This window comes from Emydura macquarii, unplaced genomic scaffold (genome assembly GCF_026122565.2).
Source record: "Emydura macquarii macquarii isolate MOO-44397 ecotype Brisbane River unplaced genomic scaffold, CSIRO-AGI_Emac_v2 contig_2676, whole genome shotgun sequence".
NCBI classification, from domain to species: domain Eukaryota; kingdom Metazoa; phylum Chordata; order Testudines; family Chelidae; genus Emydura; species Emydura macquarii.
Window position 1 is genome coordinate 2530592 of NW_027132813.1, and position 20287 is coordinate 2550878.

The following is a 20287-nucleotide window of genomic DNA, read 5'->3' on the forward strand; positions in this document are numbered from 1 at the left end:
AGTACTCTCAGTACATTTGGCATTGTCTTGTAATTTTCTTTTAAAAATCTAAATCCCAACCAAATTTCTTGCAAATTGGTGCAACAGAACAAACTAAAAAGACTTACTTACAAAACATAAAAACAGAGCTGGACTGAAGAAAATGCAATATCTTGTAGGTGAAATGAGTTGCTCTGTTTTAATCAAATCGTCTATCCAAACCCCAATTCCCAAAAAATTTTCACCACTATGTTATGGATTATAGAAGAAAGTGAAAGTGCATTATGTCCCTGTAGTGTGTCCTGGCCGGAAGCCTTACCAAGAAGGATCCAGGATATGGGCAGTGTCATGTGGCATTGGAGATTTTTTCTGCTAGTTTCGCAATTAGCTTGCTTAGAAAAAGATTACTAGACAATGGGTTGTAGTTTGTGAGGTCCGGGGCATCAAGTAATGGTTTCTTTAATACTGGTCAACTACTGCATGTTGCAGTGTGCAGTTTTTCTTTAAAGGACATGTTCACAGTTTCTTTGTAAGGGTTACAAGTATCCTCTACTCTCTTTCTCCATCCAGGAAGAGCACTGGGTCAGAATCACAGATGGTGGTCCTGACTGCCATCATTACTTCCATAACTATTAATTGTGAGAAGTCCTACATTTTTGGAAGAAAGTCTTTGTTCCTGGCCCTGTATTTGGCTTATTGGCCTCAAAGGCCATCAAGAATAACCTCAATATAGATCCTCTCTGTGAATGTTGTAACAATTTGTCAAGATGACACATGAGCTGAGCATTGCCAAGAACATGGAGCAAATAAGGACCTGGTTCCAAGAAGCTTACAATAGAACCAAAACATAATTTTTCTTTCTAAGTGAATAGTAGTATTGTTTAGAGTGTTGAATTAATAATAAAAAGCAAAAGTATTTTGAGAAGGAATATGAAGAAGATAATAGAAAAACAAGGTTACTTACCAGAAACTGATGTTCTTCGAGATGTGTTGCTCATGTCCATTCCACTATAGGTGTGTGCACGCCTCTGTGCATGGTTACCCGGAACTTTTTTCCCCTTAGCAGATCCCATAGGGCCAGCTCCAGTGCCCCCTGAAGTCCCATGCACATGCCGTGATATATGAGGTGCTGCTGGTCCTACGCCCCCTCAGTCCCTTCTTTCTCCCAACTCCAGCAGTGGGGACGGGGGCTGGGTTGTGGAATGGGCATGAGTAACACATCTCGAAGAACATCAGTTACTGATAAGCAACCTTGTTTTCTTCTTCAAGTGCTTGTTCACGTCCATTCCACCATAAGTAACTAACAAGCAATACCTTGGAGTTGAGTCGGAATTACTGGTGAGCTGCCCTCAGCACTGCTCTGCCGAATCCCGCGGCCTCTCTTGCCTGCTGGACGATGGCGTAGTGGAACTTGAAGGTATGCACCAACGACCAGGTGGCAGATTTGCAGATGTCCTGCAGGGGCACTCTCTCCAGGAAGGCTATAGATGAGGCTTGAGCTCTGGTTGAGTGCGCTCTGATGGTTCCTGGAAGCAGAACCTTCGTCTGCTCGTAGCAGAACTTAATGCATGATGTAATCCACGAGGAGATGCGCTGGGTAGAGAAAGGTGAGCCTTTCATCTGGTTGGCCACTGTGACAAAGAGCTGCATCGATTTCTGGAACAGCTTTGTGCGCTCGATGTAGAAAGCCAGGGCTCGTCTCACATCCAGCAAATACCATCTCCTCTCCTCTCAAACCGTGAGGTTTGAGAAAAAACACAGGGAGAAAAATATCTTTATTACAATGAAATTGGGAAACCACCTTGGGTAGGAAGGCCGGATGAGGCCTCAACTGAACCTTGTCCTTACAGAATACTGTATAAGGGGGCTCCGAGGTCAAGGCCCTAATCTTGGAGACCCTTCTGACTGAGTTAATGGCCACCAGGAAGGCTACCTTCCATGAAAGGATGAGCAGAGGGCATGAAGCCATGGGCCCAAAGGTGGGCCCCGTGACTCTAGAGAGGAAAGGTTGAGATCCCAGGGATGCACCGGGTCATGGACCTGCGGATAGAGCCTCTCCAACCCTTTGAGGAACCTGACCGACATGGGGTGGGAGAACAGAGATCTCCCATCTAGCGGCTGATGGAAGGCCTAAATGGACGACAAGTGAACCTTCAATGAGGCCAGCGCCAGACCCTGCAGCTTTAGCTGGAGCAGGTACTCCTGTATACCCCGAGACACCACCCAACAGGTAAACTGCCTCCACTTAGTCCGATACACGACCTGTGTAGAGGGCTTCCTGCTGCCAAACAGGACTTGCTGGACCTGCACTGAGCAGGCTCTCTCCGCCTCTGTCAGCCAGAGCCTCCAGGCCATGAGGTGCAGGGAGTCCAGGTTTGGGTGCAACAGGCGACCATGGTCCTGGGAGAGAAGGTCGTGCAGTCTCAGGAGCTCCAGGGGCGGGGCAATCGAAAGGTCCAACAGCATGCTGAACCAGTGCTGTCTTGGCCAGGCCGGAGTAATAAGTGTAACATCCGCCCTGTCCCTCTTTATTTTCAGAAGGACCTTGGGCAGGAGCGGAATGGGAGGAAACGCGTATATGAGGGTCCCCATCCAGTCGATAAGGAACGTGTCAGAAATCGACCTAGTCACATGACCCTGGAACGAGCAGAACCTCGGACACTTCACGTTCCAGGCTGACGCGAATAGGTTGAGTTGGGGAACACCCCACTTCTGGAAGATCGTAGTCACGACCTCCGGGTGCAATGACCAGTTGTGGCGGGGTAGAAACGACCTGCTGAGGTAATCCGCCTCATCGTTCCTCACTCCCGGGAGGAGAGAGGCAGTCAAGTGGAAATTGTGCCTCACGGCATAGTCCCACAGATGGATAGCTTCCTCACAGAGTGCTGAGGAGCGTGCTCCCTCCTACCTGTTTATGTAAAACATGGCTGCGGTGTTGTCCGTCAGCAGCTGCACTACTCTGCCTGTCAGGAATTGGAGGAACACCTTGGACACTAGGCCAATGGCCCTCAGCTACTTCACGTTGAAGTGCAGGTGCCTCTTCTCCCCCAATCAGAGCCCCTGAGTGCCTAGGTTGGCGCTGATGTGGGCTCTCCATCCTACGTCCTACGCTTCGGAAATTAAGGTGACCGACGGGACCAGTTCCCTGAACGAAACGCCCTTCATAACTGCCCTGGAAGTCTGCCACCAGTTTAGGGAGGCTAAGACAGGCGGGGGAAACTGTGACCACCCGGTCCAATAGGTGTCTGCTCGGCCCATATACTGAGTCCAACCACACCTGAAGCAGTCTGAGCCTCAGGCGAGCTAGTCTCACCATGTACGTGCAGCTGTAAGCAGTGCCTGGCTGTTGTCGTAGGGCATCGATGCAGCTGGGAGAGGATTGAGACCATCGCCTCGAAACGTGGCTAAGGCAGAAATGTTCTGGCCTGGGAAGCGTCCAGGGAGGCCCCAATGAATTCTATGCGTTGCACTGGGGTTAGTGTGAACTTCTGCTCGTTTATGAGTAGTCCCAGCCTGCTGCACGTGGAGCAAGTGAGGGTCACGCTTTCCTGCACTTGGGACCTGGACCTGCACCTGATGAGCCAATCGCCCAGGTAAGGAAAAATTTGCACTCCCTTTTGTCTCAGGTGGGTAGCCACTACCGCAATGCACTTGGTGAACACCCTTGGAACCGAAGATACGCCAACGGGGAGGGCTGTAAACTGGTAGTGGGAGCCAGCCACCATGAAATGGAGAAAACGCCTGTGGCTGGGGAGCATAGACACATGAAAGTATGTGTTCTTGAAGTCGACGGCGGCATAGCAGTCTCCTGGAAGGGATTATGGAAGCTAGGGAGACCATGCGAAACCTGAGTCATTTGATGTATTTGTTTAGATGAGGCAGGTCTAATATGGGTCTCAGACCCCCCCCTCGCCTTGGGGATGAGGAAGTACCTCAAATAGAACCCCTTCCCCCTTCTTCCTTGGGGGACCATTTCCATCACTCCCAGATTGAGGAGGGTGTCCACCTCCTGAAAGAGGAGTTCCTCGTGAGAGGGGTCCCTGAAGAGGGACAGACGGGGAGGGTTGTTGGTGGGGGGTAGATGTAAACTGTAGGGCATATCCCCCTGAGACTATCCCAAGGACCCAACGGTCCAGTGATTTTTGCCCATTCAGGATAGAAGGGCCTTACCCTGTTTAAGAAGGGGCGGGGCAGATCCAGGAGAGCAGTTGGGGCGCCACCCTCGGGTGAACCATCAAAACTGCGTCCTCTAGTTACCCGACCTGCTGGGCGGCCCCTGCTGGGGAGCTGAGGATGAGCTAGGGGACTGATTCCTTCTTCTAAACCCCCTATTCCTATAGGGTTGAAAAGGCCTGAGTGGAGGCTTTGGCTGATGCTGCACCTGGGGCCGTGACTGATTCCTGGGAAACTGGGGCGAGTAAAGGCCGAGGGAGCGAAGCGTGGCCCTGGAGTCCTTCAGACCATGCAACTTCGCATCACTCTGGTTGGAGAATAGGGTCGACCCATCAAAGGGGAGGTCCTGAACAGATTGCCCCCCATCCTGGGACAGGCCCGAGTATTGCGGACGACACTAAGCTGGGGGGAGTGGTAGAGACCCTGGAGGGTAGGGATAGGATACAGAGTGACCTAAACAAACTGGAGGATTGGGCCAAAAGAAATCTAATGAGGTTCAACAAGGACAAGTGCAGAGTCCTTCACTTAGGAAGGAAGAATCCCATGCACAGCTATAGACTGGGGACCGACGAGCTGGGCAGCAGCTCTGCAGAAAAGGACCTGGGGGTAAAGGTGGATAAAAAGCTGGATATGAGTCAGCAGTGTGCCCTGGTTGTCAAGAAGGCTAATGGAATATTGGGCTGCATTAGGAGGGGCATTGCCAGCAGGTCACGGGAAGTGATTATTCCCCTCTATTCGGCATTGGTGAGGCCGCATTTAGAATACTGTGTCCATTTTTGGGTCCCCCACTACAAAAAAGATGTGGACAATTTGGAGAGAGTGCAGCGGAGGGCAACCAAAATGATTAGGGGGCTGGAGCACAGGACTTATGAGGAGAGGCTGAGGGAACTGGGCTTGTTTAGTCTGCAAAAGAGAAGAGTGAGGGGGGATTTGATAGCGGCTTTTAACTACCTGAAAGGGGGTTCCAGGGAGGATGGGGCTAGGCTGTTCTCGGTGGTGGCAGATGACAGAACAAGGAGCAACGGTCTCAAGTTGCAGGGGGGGAGGTCTAGGTTGGACATTAGGAAAAAGTTTTTTATTAGGAGGGTGGTGAAGCATTGGAATGGGTTACCTAGGGAGGTGGTGGAATCTCCATCCTTACAGGTTTTTAAGCTGAGGCTTGACAAAGCCCTGGTTGGGATGATATAGCTGAGGTTAGTCCTGCTTTGAGCAGGGGGTTGGACTAGATGACCTCCTGAGGTCCCTTCCAACTCTAATATTCTATGATTCTATGATTGCAGCCACAAGTACCTTCGCATACAGGTGGTGGAGGCTATGGCCCTGCTCACCGAATCAGCAGCATCACAGGATGTCTGGAATGCTGCCCTAGTTACCGTGGTTCCTTCCTGCATGATGGTGCTAAAGTTTGCAGCCTGGTCCTGGGGCAGGGCTTCAGCGAACCGCATGAGGGAGTCCCACAGGTAGAAATTATATCAGCCCAGGAGGGCCTGATGGTCGGTAACCCTGAACTGCAGGCTTACTGTGGAATAAACCTTTCTCCCAAACAAGTCCAGCTTCTTATTGTGCTTGTTCTTGGGAGTGGACCCTGGCTGACCTTGCCTCGCTGGTTAACTGCGTCTACCACCAGGGTTCCCAGGGCGGGGTGAGTGAACAAATACTCAAACCCCTCGGCTGGGACGTAATATTTTCTCAGCCACCTTTGACGTACAGGCGATCGAGGAAGGGGTTTGCCACAGGGCCTTTACAATCTTAAGGACCCTTTCATGGACTGGGAGAGCCACTCTCGCTGGGGCAGCCACCGCCAGCACATTAAAGAGGCTATCTTCGGCCTCTTCTAACTCCTTCACCTCCAGCCCCAAGTTGGAGGCCACCCTCTTGAGCAGCTCCTGGTGTGCCCTGAAATCCTCCAGTGGCGCTGAGTGGTCCCAGGAGACTGCCTTGTCAGGTGAGGAGGAAGAAGACTGCCGAGGTGCGTCCTGTGGGTGCGCCCCCTCCTGGCGAAGGGTTGCACCCATTGAGGGTCCCTCCATGGGGTCCGACTCCTCGTCCAAGGAGTGGTGTCTATGCGCCTTCTCTTGTGCCGGTGGCATGGACTGCACCCCCGATGACATAATGGATTGGGGCCCCGACCCCACCTGGATACCACATGGGACCCAATAAGGCCATTGTTACAGCCACTGTCCCTGGGGCCAACCCGGGGCTGACTGTGCCACAGGCTGTGATGCTTTGTGGGGGTGTCAGCTCTCCCAATGACTGTGCCCTCAGGGAGACCCCGAGTCATCCTCATAGTCAGAGGCCCTGGACCGGCGGTGCCATTTACATCCTCAGTCCTGGGCACCCTTCCGTGCCGGGGACTGCCCTCTCGATTCCTCCTACCTGGAGGACGATGAGGACTGCCTCCGTTGCTGCAAGCAATGCCGATGAATGGAGGTGCACTCCAAAGAGCTAGAGGTACCAGAACGTTGTCTCGGTACCAATGATTTCTGCTGCCGCTTGCCTTATAGCCCTGCAGACACCTTCAGTGACCAAGATCAGTGCCGCTCCCAACTCCTCAGTGCCGAGCCAGACTCCAGAAAGCTGGTTCCGCGTTGTGGACTGTGCGGTGCCAGGTCCTCCAACGGCGAGCGGGTTCTGAGCCATCTAGGTACTGGTAAAGTCCTTGGTACCGGGGATCTGGAACAGGAGCTGTCCGAGAGCCGCCTGCCAGACCTCAACCAGTGCCACCTCCTGGCATGCGCTGCCTCCGGTGCTGGGGATTGATGTCGGCACCGAAAGGGGGACTCCACGTCCTATGCCAGAGCAGGTCGGTTCGACGCTGCCAACCGGGAGCAACTACTGGGGGAGCGGCTCTGCTCTACCTTCGGAGACCGTCCAACAGGAGATCTTCCTCCCCATACTGGGAATCTCCACCGCCATTCAGGGGTTCTGAATGAGGGTTTCCCCCGTGACACCAGCCCCTTCTCCCTCAGCGGAGGGGGAGGGGTCCAGAGGTAGCGTAGCCAAGGCCAACAAGGCTCTTACCGCCTGAAAAGCCTCCGGCGTCGATGGTGTCGGCAGGGCCACTCTCCCACTCCCAGGAGTCGAGGGAAGCTCCCTGACCAGAGATACAGGCACCGGAGAAGACTCGACAGGCTGGGTCCGGTGCATCTCCGTACTTGACCCTGCCCATACCGACGGCGCAGGGGAGTGTCTGCGCTCTGCACGCTGCTTCTTCTTCTTTGGTGCCGGCAATGTTGCGCGGTGTTGAGTCGAGGGCGGTGCCGGTGGTGCGCTCTGCACTGAGGTCATGCTCAGTACCGAGGTGGAGCAGGCCGGCTCAGACCCCAGGCAGAGCGCTGCCTCTATCAACTGGACTTTCAACTGGATTTCTTGGTCCTTTTGAGTCCTCGGTTTAAAAGCCCTGCAGATCTTACACTGTGGGCTTCTCCCAAGCACTTAAGGCAGCGGTCGTTGGGGTCACTGAGCGAGAAGGCTTTCCCGCAGTGGGCACCCGGGTTGAATCCCGGCGACCGGGGCATAGCCCAGTCAGTTGAAGTTCCCGCAGGGACTTGCTTTATCTCTAACTACTCTTAACAACACTTAATAACTACTTAACTAACTAAAACTAAGTTAGAATATGAAACAAGTCCAAACAAGGGGACTAGTACTTGCTGAGATCAAGGCTAGTTCCAGCAACCAGCACGGGCGGAAAGAAAGAACTGAGGGGGCGTAGGGCCGGCAGCGGCTCATATACTGCGGCATGTGTGCGGGATTCCAGGAGGCGCCGGAGCCAGCCTTACGGGATCTGCTAAGGGGAAAAAAGTTCGAGGTAACCATGCACGGAGGCGTGCACACACCTATAGTGGAATGGACATAAGCAAGCACTCGAAGAACATTAATTTCTCAAGCAGAAAGAATGGATTACAAGAAGGATATGCACTGCACAAGTCTTCATACTCCAGGATTTCTGCATTCTCTAAATCAGCGGTTCCCAACCTGTGGTCCGCGAGGCTACTACAGGGGGTCTGTGGAAAAGAAAAATAACATCCTCACCAAGGAAATGTGTGATTTCAAATAAAACTAGTAGCATGTGATGGTCCGCGAAATGTTTGGAGGTTGAAAAGGGGTCCACACACTCAAAAAGGTTGGGAACCGCTGCTCTAATCGTTAGTGGAGGGAATTGTGAAATGGGAGAGCTGAGTTCTACTCCTAACTCTGCTAGTGACTCTAAGCAAGTGACTTAACTTGTTTTTCGTTTCCCTGTCTTTGTGAAGACCCCACAGCTCCTTAGGTGAAAATTGCTATGTATGCGCAAAGTATTATGAAATGTAGACAGAGATTGCTTGTTCTGAGGGGTAAGGAGACAGATTTCTTAAAACGAATATCCCTGTATTTTCTTTCTTATTTGCTTTTTCAGTGCAGTAAGTGATAGATCTATACCACTTAAGGGGATTGAACAAGTAGCAGGTAAGGGGTAAGAAAATTTTGAATTATTGCAAAATCAAAGAACTCAGTGATAGTAAACAACCTCTAAAAAAATACTATTTTGTGTAGTTAAAAAAAGAAAGCTTTGTACATTATGCCATATTCCAGGGTACAATCTGGACCACTGCACAGCTGTGTCCCCTTAATTCCCTTGCTTTTTACACTGCCTTGCTGTTTGAATATCCACTCCTGGCCTGCTCACTCTTCAGCATGCAGATTCACTCCTAGAATACATGAGCACTATGAACAGCCAGTAATGAATTACATACAGGGCGATACCCGCAAATTCTTAGTCCCAGCCTTGTCCCTCTAGCAATGTGTATCTTGTACAGCTCGGTACTCTTCTGAACAGTACAAGCTCATAGGAAGTCTGTCATTTCATCAAAGGAAAATGATAACGCACCAGCTTTATCATCTCAAATGGAGTTTCTCATATACTTTAATCCAAACACACTGGTTAAGATAAAACAATAAGATAAATTGATTAACTACAGAAAGATAGATTTTATGTGAATACAAGTAATGATGCATAAAAGTCAGGATAGGTTAAAAAACAAATAAAAAATAAAAAACAACCTAATTCCTAACTTAATAAGCTAAATAAATTTAAAAGCAAAAGGTTTTCCTCATCATACAGTGCAAGAAATTTCATAGGCTGGCTCTCCTTTCAGCTTGGGACCCCTCCCCTTCAGTTCAGTTTTTGGAGAGTCGTTGATTTCATGAACAGAGATGAAGGAGTAGAGAGGTGAGATGGAGGCCACTGTCTCATTCTTTTACCAATCTCCCATCTCTGAGGATTATCCCCAGCTGGGGTGCAGGCAACAAGCAGTCTCTTGTGGATGTGAGATTTGAACCATCTTGGACATACTGTATCCCATATACCCACATATTCACCACTGTTATGATTATGATATATTTTGTACATAGTATGCCTTGTGAAGTTGTTATGCCAGGCACTGCTGATCACTGCAGGTTCTGGATACCAGGTGAGGAATAAAAACACGCCCACACCAGTTAGGTACACTTATCTTTAATCACGGCTTACGCTCCAAACAGCCATGGGAGACTCTAGTGCGAGCTGCGAAGCGGGCTGCTGGGGGATTTTGCCTTGCAATCCAAGTGGATTCATGGCCGAGTCTCATTGCACAATTTGCATTTCAAGCTTTTCTACAGCATTCTCTAGGAAACAGCAATCATTGGCGAATTTACAGCACATGATCTTGCTTCCTAACTTTCCTCCTCTTTTGGCACCACAGTCAAATTCACACAGCCTTGCACAGCCTGTTTACCAGGCCAAGTAGTGCCGCTTATCAAAGCGGTTCTGACCAGACCCGTCAAGCCCCTATCTCTGTCCAACATGTTACAAACATCTTCCGCAGCCTACAGAAGTATCATTTGAAAGTCAGAATTTCCTAAACAGCAATGTCCTGTTAAAATGTGTGTATCATCATTGTATATGAACTTAAGAAAATTGTGCTATGTTTGTTACTGAAACATGTTGCAAGTCTGGGAAATGCCCACAGACTAGCTCCTTAGAAATAACAAAGAACCCTAAACAAAGGACTTGCATGTCATCCCCAGAGATATCTCAAGCCGTATGTACACAAAACGGTACAATCAAGAATTTGCAGTGTATATGAAGGAAACTTGGCAGCTCACCTATGCCATGGAACTGCCTGACTCCCATGACCCAGCAAAGACATTTCCAGTACAACAGCTCAGAGTACAAAAAAAGGGGGGGAGGGTCTCTGACCACCCCTCTCTTCCCCATCTTTACTGAAACAGGACAAGCAATATTCTTACAAACCTAGAAAATGCCTATCATACATGTTTAAGGGAAAACATAAGCCATTAGTGTTGAATCAGAAAAGTATCACTAGCCATATTAAGTTACTAAGATGTCAAAAAGTATAACAAACCAGTTTGGACAGCTCAGTGCACTGCCAACTGAGATATTACGCATGAAGTACAACAGCATCCTTACTTCACAAGTTAATTTGGATATTTAAAGGGCTACACAAAACAATTTCAGACTGTAATAGAAGCTACAATACATTACAAGTAATGTAATGAATGACTGATTACGGCTGACTGAATCAATCAGTCAGTCTGTGTTTTTTGTGAAAAAACTATGCACATTCAAGTATTAACTTAACCAGAATTTTGGGCATGGAACACTCATTCACACAGCATGCCTTTCTAATGAAGCTCATATGAAACTGGTAATGATACTGACAAACGTGGGTTCATAACTGAACAGATGCAGATTGAAGAAGATGAAAAGTGAGCAGAGAATGAAGAGAATTGCATGTTTAAGAGTGGAGAATTTATTCAACAATGTTTATTCATAACAAAAAGGCTTTGTATATTTTCTTAAAACTCAGGTGTATGATAGTCTAGCCCTGGACAGCTCTCACCTTGCATGACTGATATTTATGTGACAGATAACTATCCTGGCCAGTATTACAGGGTTAGTATTTTCTTTATGAGCTGTATTTGAACAATTTCTCTGGTCTATTAGATACAAACATGATATCTTTCAACATCAAGCATGGACTCTATCTTTTTCAACTTATTTATTTATTTTAAGAGAGTAAAACCATAATTGCACCCAATAAAAACATAGCCCCACCTCCCCTTGTGCTTAGGCTCTCCTTGAATCATCACAAAGTATATTAAACAATGGTGCTGTAAAGAGTCTTGATCCAAATCTTTTTTTTTTTTTTTTTTTTTTTTTTAATATAGTTTTGAAATGTTTTGTTTTAATAGAAGACTAACTATAGCAGACCTTCTGCAATTGTACTTTACTCCCTTCTGTTGGGAACTGAAATTATTTTTTTTTTCTCCATTTTAGCACAAAAGTATTCCAAGTCTAATTACTGATAGAGTGTGTGCAGTGACACTGTGCACAACAGATTTTTAGGTAGCACCATTTAATGCATCAGGAGATTCCAGCAAAAGCAGATTGCATTGAAGAAAAACTGCAGGACTTTAGATACACAATTAAGGAACAGACTGATCGTTTAGGCTCCACCCTCAGTAGGGAGCAGCAAATAGCTGTGCTGCCCACGAGTAGCCGAGTTGCAACTCAGACGGTTATAATTTGCTCTAGAACAGGTTGGGCAGGGGCAGAATAAATTACTGTCATCCTTCCTTATTGAACACATACCCCCCAGTGCCGTCTCCTCCTCCTCCAGGAAACTATTCTAACAAGTCAACATGGAGGGGCAGAGCACTTTAAGCCTTCCCTGTCCACTTGACTGAAAAGGGGAATATGCAGAGAGCAAGGGCTATACTCTGTACCAGACACATATACCCACATTCTGGGTAGGACTTGCTTTCTGAGCAAGGGGAGGGCCTTACTCCCTTGCTTGGCTGAGAAAAACAAGGACACAAAGTAGCTCTAAATATACTGTGTATTAAGAAATGAATTTCCAGCACTGTTTCTGAACATGTCAGTTTTTCAACATTTCTGAAAATATAAATCATCCTAGTGCCTGTGAATGTTTATTTTACCAATACAACAACATCAGACTGGATCTCCTGGCTGAAAGAATATGACTACGTTAAGAGGTCAGAAAATGCAGCTCCTCATTGGAGTGATACTTTTTTCCAGATACACACCCTTTGAAGTTTTAAACAATGGTTTAAAAAAATTAAATAATTATTTTTTTAAAATCAGCTTGCAGCAAGGTTGAGTTCCTTGTTTTCTTATGCATTCAAACAGCAAGCTGTATTTCTTGTTTTTTTTACCCTAAATCAAAATGGTAATGAATTTGGATGAATGATTAGTCTTACTATGTTTCCATTTTAAACTGTACCTAACCACTGAGAAAGGGAGGAAGAATATAAACAGCATTCAGTATTGCATCAGCTACTTATCTTAACACTGAGTTTCCTCCTTTCATTTTAACATTTTTGAGGTTACTGTTGCTTTCTGGTTCATCTCCCCAAAGGAGGACATCATAGAAGAGGGGGATAAAATACTCTGCTCCCCAAGGAGTCCTGTTATCCTTCCTGAACACAGCTAAAATCTACATCTCCACGTTTAATTATTCTTCTGTAGTTTTTCAATATTTTTCTTCCATCTCCATCACACAAAGATAGTCATTGGAGCATTTTGGAAACCTGAAATATCTAGGGGAAAAACCTACATACTTCCTGGTACCATAAGACTGACAAAGATTCAAAGGAGGAAGAAATTATATTTTTAAGATCTGAGTTTATTTCTTTCGGTATCATTGCCTCTACAGTGTTCCCTACTAAATTGTGCGAGATTGCCAGATAGGAAAATATTTGCATATAATAAATTGGCATTGTGTGAACAATTAAATAAAAAATCTGATAGAGAATAAACATATTTCAGATTAAGTTTTTATTTCATCTGATTTTATATAGTTCTAAATTTGAAAAAAATCACTTTTACAGTTGTGCTTAAACTGCTTTATAAGCTAGACATTTATATACCCACCATATTTATGATAAATTACCCAGTTCCTGTGCTGGTAAAGTTTCTAGTTATTTCTCAGATTGCTCTTTGATTTAGTATGTTTAGAGGACTGTGTTTGACAAGCTTCTAAACTGTAGTGGGATTTTTCTGTTCATGTTTTCTATATTTTCTTTAGAAAGTTATCACAGATGTTTAATAATGAACGTATGTAATATAATTAGTATTAAACTTTTAAAATTATTTCTTCTTTGCAATTAGATGCAGAGTTATAATATATTTTAAACAGCATAACCTCACCAATGATTTGGAGACCATATACATGTTACTGAATCTTGCTAAATAGCAAGTGAACAGACAATTCTTATGAACAAAAATATGCTGGGAAGAGAGAATATACTCAAACAGACAGTAACCTTATATGGTCAGAAGAGATTCCCTCTGTCCATATATTAAGTCTGTAGTGAAGAATGCTGTTGGCCACACCTCATTCAAATGCCAAAGAACCAATTTATAGTTGAGGAATTCTCGTACATGTATGTTTACTACATTGCTCTGGTTGTATGGAGAGCTGATTTAAAAACAGAATTTAAAATGAGAAAAAGATGAGCAAGACCCTAACTGTCATATTATCATGAAAGCATCAAATTACAGGGAGAAAGAATCATCTGCTCCCTCTCCCTGCCAGTGCAGGATTGCTCCCTTCATACAGTATATTTACTAGTATAGTGTCTAATCTGTTTTTAAAAAGTCTCAAATAACTGGGCTTCCATGAGACTGTTGTGAATTTTAGCCTGATATTTAGCTTAAGTTTTCCTTTACATATCTTTGTGATGTGTTATCCACAGATATCCTACTCTTTGTGTTCACACATCCCTTGCATAGAAGATTGGATTCTTTTGAAAATCAGTGTTCATTGGAGCCATGCCTGCATGGAGTGCCCTCCTGCACCACAGAGCTGAGAGCATTAAGGGGAGAGTGGACACAACTCATGCATCCTGTTCTTTCACCGATAAGAATCCCATAGGAGTAGGACTCTGATCAGCAGGGAAGAAACCATTCCCTTCTTCAAGAGAATGTTCAGGTGACTACGTCAATCACCAGGAAGTTGGGGGGTAGGGTGAGAAAAAAAGCTATTTGGAGCCCTGGTCTGGAATTTAATTTTTTTTAAAAATTAGCCCTCTTACACATGGGTGCAATGACGACAGGAATATGCCAAATGTTACAGGCTGATGACAGGACAGCTGTGCTGATGGGCAGTGCTAGTTTGCCCTGAGATGCGGTGGGGAGGATATCCACTAGGGATCATTGGACTCCTGAATCTCCGCCAGGGAAACCTCTAAGGTCTTGGCTACAATCTTCATCAAGTCCTGAAAAACTTTAAATTCAACTGTGTAGGATCATGGAGAGGGTATGATAGCTTCATTCATAGATGACGAGATTTGTTGGGGGAGATGCTTCCTCGTTAGCTCTGGGCTGCTGTTTCTCCTTGAAGTCCTCCTGAGAAGGGGGAGGGGGCTCCCTGGAGAAGAGGCTCATCTTGATGGACCCATTTACAAGCAGGCACCCCACAGAACTCGTCACCATAGGGAGGCCCAAAGATTCTAGAAAGCCCAGTGCGGTGGGGCATGAGGGAACGTAGCAGGACGCCAAGGTTGTGCCTGCCAGGGTTGGTGACAACTGGTTGCTGAAGTGTCTTTCTCAGAGCACACAGCTGGGGAGGTAGTTTGGAAGGAGAAGGAAATCATGGATAAAGATCCTGGATTCTGAAGACATGTCTCCACTGCATCCATTGGAGAAGCTCAAGGTGTTGGCACAAGCAATCTGATCAGCCTCAATGGTCGAATGGGTACTGGTAGTTGAATAGGTCGTGGCATCTGAATTGATACCAGTGACTGAGTTTTCATGGGCAGGAGCAGCAGCACCAATTGATATGTTGGATACATTGATACTGACAAGAGCATCCTCCTGCATGCAGCTTATGCTCACAGCCCTTGGAGAGTACTGAAGACGGGGCCGACAGTCCATTTGACTGGAAGGCTCCAAGGGTAGCCAAGCTGGCCCAATGATTTCTTTGAAGTCCCTATGACTGGAGGGCTCTGAAGGTCCTGAGACCCATGCTAAAAAGGATTGCTTACTGAAAGAATTCTTGGTATGCGGAATGGTAGAAGACCTTTTCAGCAGTACAAGGGTCTCGGCACCAAAAGAAACTAGAGACTCAGTAGTACATAGAGCAGGATGCAAGGTTTCCTTAAACCATAATCTCTGAGGCAACTTTTCCCTGAGCTTTATAGTCATTATCAGAGGTCTGAGGCCTTTATATTCCTTAGACTGTTCGGAGGTCTCAGAGATTGAGCTGGAGCCAAAGATGAAGAGGTCACTGAGATACTTTGCACAGCAGAGGCCATGTTGGATCCCGGAGATCTCAGTGAGGAGAAACTTAAGTTGTCCTCCCATCAGCTTCTGATATTTGTTATTAAATCCGGAGCAGACCTTGCACTTTGACAGGGTGTGGGACTCTCCGAAGCAGCAGAGGCAGCCAGAATGACCATGGGAGAAAGAGACGGACCTGTAACAGGTCTGGCACAGTATGAATTCTGGGGTTTTGGGCATAACCTGCAGAAAGGAAGCCACAGTTGAAAAGGGGGCCAATTGAAAGGAAGGGCCCAATCAACCGCTGCAAAATTAAATACGGCACAAACTCACGCTGGGGAAAGAAAACAAAATTGCTGAAAATGGAAATGATAATAAAAGGAAAAAACATAGAAAAGTAGCATTTAGCTAGCAAGTCAGGAGACACTGCAATGATCCATTTCTATCCACAGGTGGTTGAGAAGGAACTGGAATGGTGGCAGGTCCACATCTCCTTATATACCCTGGGTCCAAAGCATGAGGGAAGTCTAGGACATGAAATTGACACACATGCACTGCTGAAAAAAAATCTCCAATCAGACACACGGGTGCGCGCGCACACACGACATGGAACACCCGTAGGGACAAAAACTGGAAGAAGAAGAAAAGTTCTTTTTGTTATCAGCCAGCCAGCATCCAGGAATTCAGGTCCAGGTGCAGGATCCAGCCATTGTTCTGCAGGACAAGATCCAGTAGGACCTACAGTTCTACGGTAAGGTAATAAAGATAATAGATTACCATACTGACAAGTTCATTAGGTCCAAATACCAAAACTGTCTGGCCCATGCTGTGACTATCATGATTATATGACCTGCAGCCTGCCTGAGTTTCCTCATGACCATATTGATGGAAAAGTGTACATCAAATCAGGAGCCCACAAAATGAGAAAGGTGTCTGAGAGGGAGCCCCGACGTATGTCTCACTTGGAGCAGAACCTTGGACAGTTATCCACCTGTAGGAATCCCAATCTGTAACAGATGTTTAGGAAGACCAAGGTCTTGAGGGAATCTTTATGGTTCTTGGATAAGTCTCTACTGAGATGGCCTACCACTGTGGTGTAGAGCTGATGGAGTAACAAGATGATGGATGAATCAGTCCTAGAGATGTATAGCTTCCTGGCACAGAGGAGAGGATCTGGCTCCCCTTTGCCTATTGATATAGTGCATCACTGTTGCGTTGTCCATAAGCACTTGTATTGTCTAATTCTAGATGAGGGGCAGGAAATCTCTGCATGCCAGTCAGCCTGAATTCCAGAATGTTTGTGTGTAGGAAAGTCTCATGGGCAGATCACTTCCTTTGAATCTACAAGTGGTTAAGATGAGCTCTCTATCTGAGTGCAGCTGTCCATTTCTGGAGTCTTTGTTAGTTAAAACACTGAAAAAGGGTACACAGCTGCACACCTGGGTTTTATCCCTTCACCTATCTAATTAGAATAGGACTTCCTGAGGAGATGTGACCACCTGGGCCATGCTGTGAGTATCTGGAAGTTATGTTGATCTCAACCTCAATCTTGCAAGGGCAAAAGGTGAAATCTGTCATACTTTGCAACGTGTGGGCATGCTGACATGTGACCCCAAAAGTATGAGTCATGTTCTCATTGGTGTTATAGATGAATCTGAAATTGGTTATTAGATTGAACAGTCTGAAACTTGGGTTGAGGTAGGTACGTGCTTGCTGACTTGGAATCTAAGAGTGTCCCAATAAACTCCATGGTCCAAATTGTGATCAGTATGGAATTTTCTCTGTTGACCCCAGTCCCAGTGTAACAAAGAGGTTTAATGTCTTCTGAAGTTAATCAGTCATTTGCTGGGAGGTGAGATGGGAGGTGTTTCCATAATGCAAGGAGTAGTATACTTAGACTTCTTGTCTTTTCAGATGCGCAGCTACACATCTAAAACTTTGGTGAATACCTGTGGGGTTATGTAGAGATCAAAGGACTCTATTGATAGTGTGAAGTTCCAACCAAGAATCTCAGGTTCTCTCCCTGAGCAAAACGTATTGGAGACGTGAAAACAGGTGTCTTGAAGGCCGAGAGCAAAGTGCGGTCCATGGAATCAGAAGAGACCATCACTGCTGGGGCATTAGTACAGAACTCCACATTAAGGCTTCTGGAGGAGTGAGTCTTAGGAGAGGCTTTCTGTTCTGTCTGAAGAAGGGGAAAAAATAAATTGGTGCTTGCCTTGGTCCAGGGAGTCATGCCCCTTCCAGCCCCTGTCTGAATGCATCACTGATGCAACTGAGGCACATATATGGAATCTGTGTGGACAATCAGCGAAAGAAGAAACATGCTGTATGTTGAATCCCTTTCCCCCATCACTTTTTCTCTCTCTTTTATCAAGGTATGATATGGCTCCATCAGTATCAGGGTGCTTCATAATTTAAAATTTATCTTCAACACTTCTGTGAGATAGGGAAATGCTATTATTTCCATTATACAATAAAATGAGTCAAAAATAGACTAAGTGACTTGCCTAAAATTCATTCAGGGAAGCTGTATAGAGTAGGGAATTGAACAGAGGTCACCAAGGTCCCAGACTAGCACCCTAAGCCCTCAACCACCTTTTCTCTCATCTTTTTTAGAGGTTGTAAGCTGTTGGACTGAAGAACCAATTTTTCATAGGTATTTATACAGTTCCTAGTACAATGGCCTTGCTCCTGTAGAAAACCTCTACTTGCAATGGGGAAAGGAAGGAAGAGAACTTTATAATGAGGTACCCCCTGTACCCAAATTTCTGTTTCCCTCCATTATCAGGGGCACCTCACCACTAAGGGCTGTCTCCTGGGAAAAGACTCTACTTGCCAAGGCATATACTTGATATGGCGCATGCACATACTTTGCTTTTATATCTAACTGAGCAGGTTTTTCCAATGATAAAATGTTTCATTTTAGTTCATCTTAACGCCCTCCTTTTTCCTGAATAGTTAAATTTTAAAATATAATACCACCACTGAAAAAGAGATTATTTATTAAAAAGAGTGAGAGTGTGTATCATGAACATTTAAAAACATTTCAAAATTCTCAGCAAACACACAGCTGCTGAATCTTAATATTTTTTTCATTCAATAAAAGTAACAGTTTTACCTCATTGGACTATAGGAAGAGAGAAATAATACATACACTATTGTTCAACTATGCTATAAATATATAGAGAGAGAGAAAAAAAAAGAGAGAAGAGCACCAATGTTTTCAAACATGGTTCCCTAAAGTTCAGCAACTAAATTAATATTTATGCATCCTACAAAACTAGTCTAATTTTTGTAGATAACGGACATCCACAACTTTCACTGAAATCATTATCAAATGTGAGTGCTTAACACCTGTGAAAATCAAGCCACTTATTTAGGTGCCTAAGAACTGGGAAGATACACACAGGATTATGTATACATAAACTAACCTGCAGACACGGGCAGGGAAATACAGCTTCTGCCAGGACCGACAAAGGTATTTAGAGTGATCGATCACGCGGATCCAGTCTAGCTCGTCCATGGACACCTCAATGTAGTAGGAATAAGACCTTTGGATGACCAAAAATAATAATTAGTATAGAAGCAGCCAATATTTGTGAAATAACCTGCTTTCTGGAAGTTGGTGTCTATGCAAAAAATATTTTCACAAAGGGACCCATATCCAGACTTCTATAAGGAGGTTACAATATAAACTAGCTTTAAAAAAAATCTCATGTAATCATATGTTAAAACAGATTTACAGAACTATGTAAAATGGCCAAATTCACAATTCCCAGTAATAAGATAAGCCAGCCTTTTCTCAGAAGACACTATGAGACATAAAATTTAGACATTCTAAATGAATAAACCATAAAGAAATTTGTGTTCCCCCTCGTAGTCTAATTTTAAAGTTAGCACTGCAATTACTTCTACTGCAATATCAACAAGATGTGAGAGAAAATTTAGCAGATCATAAACGTTAGCCTGAAACACTCAACTGGAGAATGCAAGTTTATTTTGTGTCATGGCATCTTTTTCATTGATTTTCTTTATCAGTCTTGACCTAGTCAGGTACTGTTGCTGAACCTAACTAACTATCTGTGAAACACGTTTCTAGCTACCCACCACACAAACAAAACCAAAACAAACCCCGGCCCCCACCATTATATCCAATTTAGAATCTTGGCATTTGGGGGAAGCAACCCCAGGACTGCTGGGACTCAGAACCATCCTTCAGTCAGTTCTTCCAGGAGCCCTCCCTACTAGGTATTTGCACTGCTTTGCTGTGTTATTCGGGTGACAACAGAAAATACCTTGAGCGGGGGAAACATTAGAAATGACCAACTTGACACTAATCTGACAAATGCTCAGGCTAGATGGAAACAGATGTAGACTCTCTTGTTTTCTGCAGAATAGGAAAAGTTCCAAGATCCCTTTTAATTTTACCTAGTTCTCAGCCAGGAAACCAACCTGAGTTTCCTAGTTTACTTAAAAATTATAATCCCCTAATAGATAAAACAAGACATCAAGAAGGCTGAGGTGTTCAATGCCTATTTTGCTTCAGCTTTCACTAAAAAGGTTAATGGAGACCAAATACTTAAAAAAGAGTTAACATTAACAATAACGGGGAAGGAACACAAGCCAAAATAGAGAAAAAAAGACATTAAAGAATATTTAGATAAGGTAAATGTATTATAGTTGACAGGGCCTGATGAAATTCATCTTAGGGTACTTAAGGAACTAACGTAAGTAACCTTGGAACCATTAGCAATTATGTTTGTAAATTCATGTAGGACAGGTGAGGTTGCAAAAGACTGGAGAAGGGTAAACATAGTATCTATCTTTAAAAAGGGGAACAAAGGCCCT

General features: G+C 45.2%; 1 protein-coding gene across 4 annotated transcripts in view; it reads right to left on the bottom strand.

Annotated features, from left to right (window-relative positions):
* BTBD9 (BTB domain containing 9) overlaps window positions 1-20287 on the bottom strand; it is a 290378-nt gene that overhangs the window by 243127 nt on the left and 26964 nt on the right. For all 4 annotated transcript variants that reach the window (XM_067564762.1, XM_067564764.1, XM_067564763.1 and 1 more), the window contains one exon: window positions 18871-18990. In XM_067564762.1, coding sequence (XP_067420863.1) covers window positions 18871-18990 — 120 coding nt within the window. The remainder of the gene's footprint in view (window positions 1-18870; window positions 18991-20287) is intronic.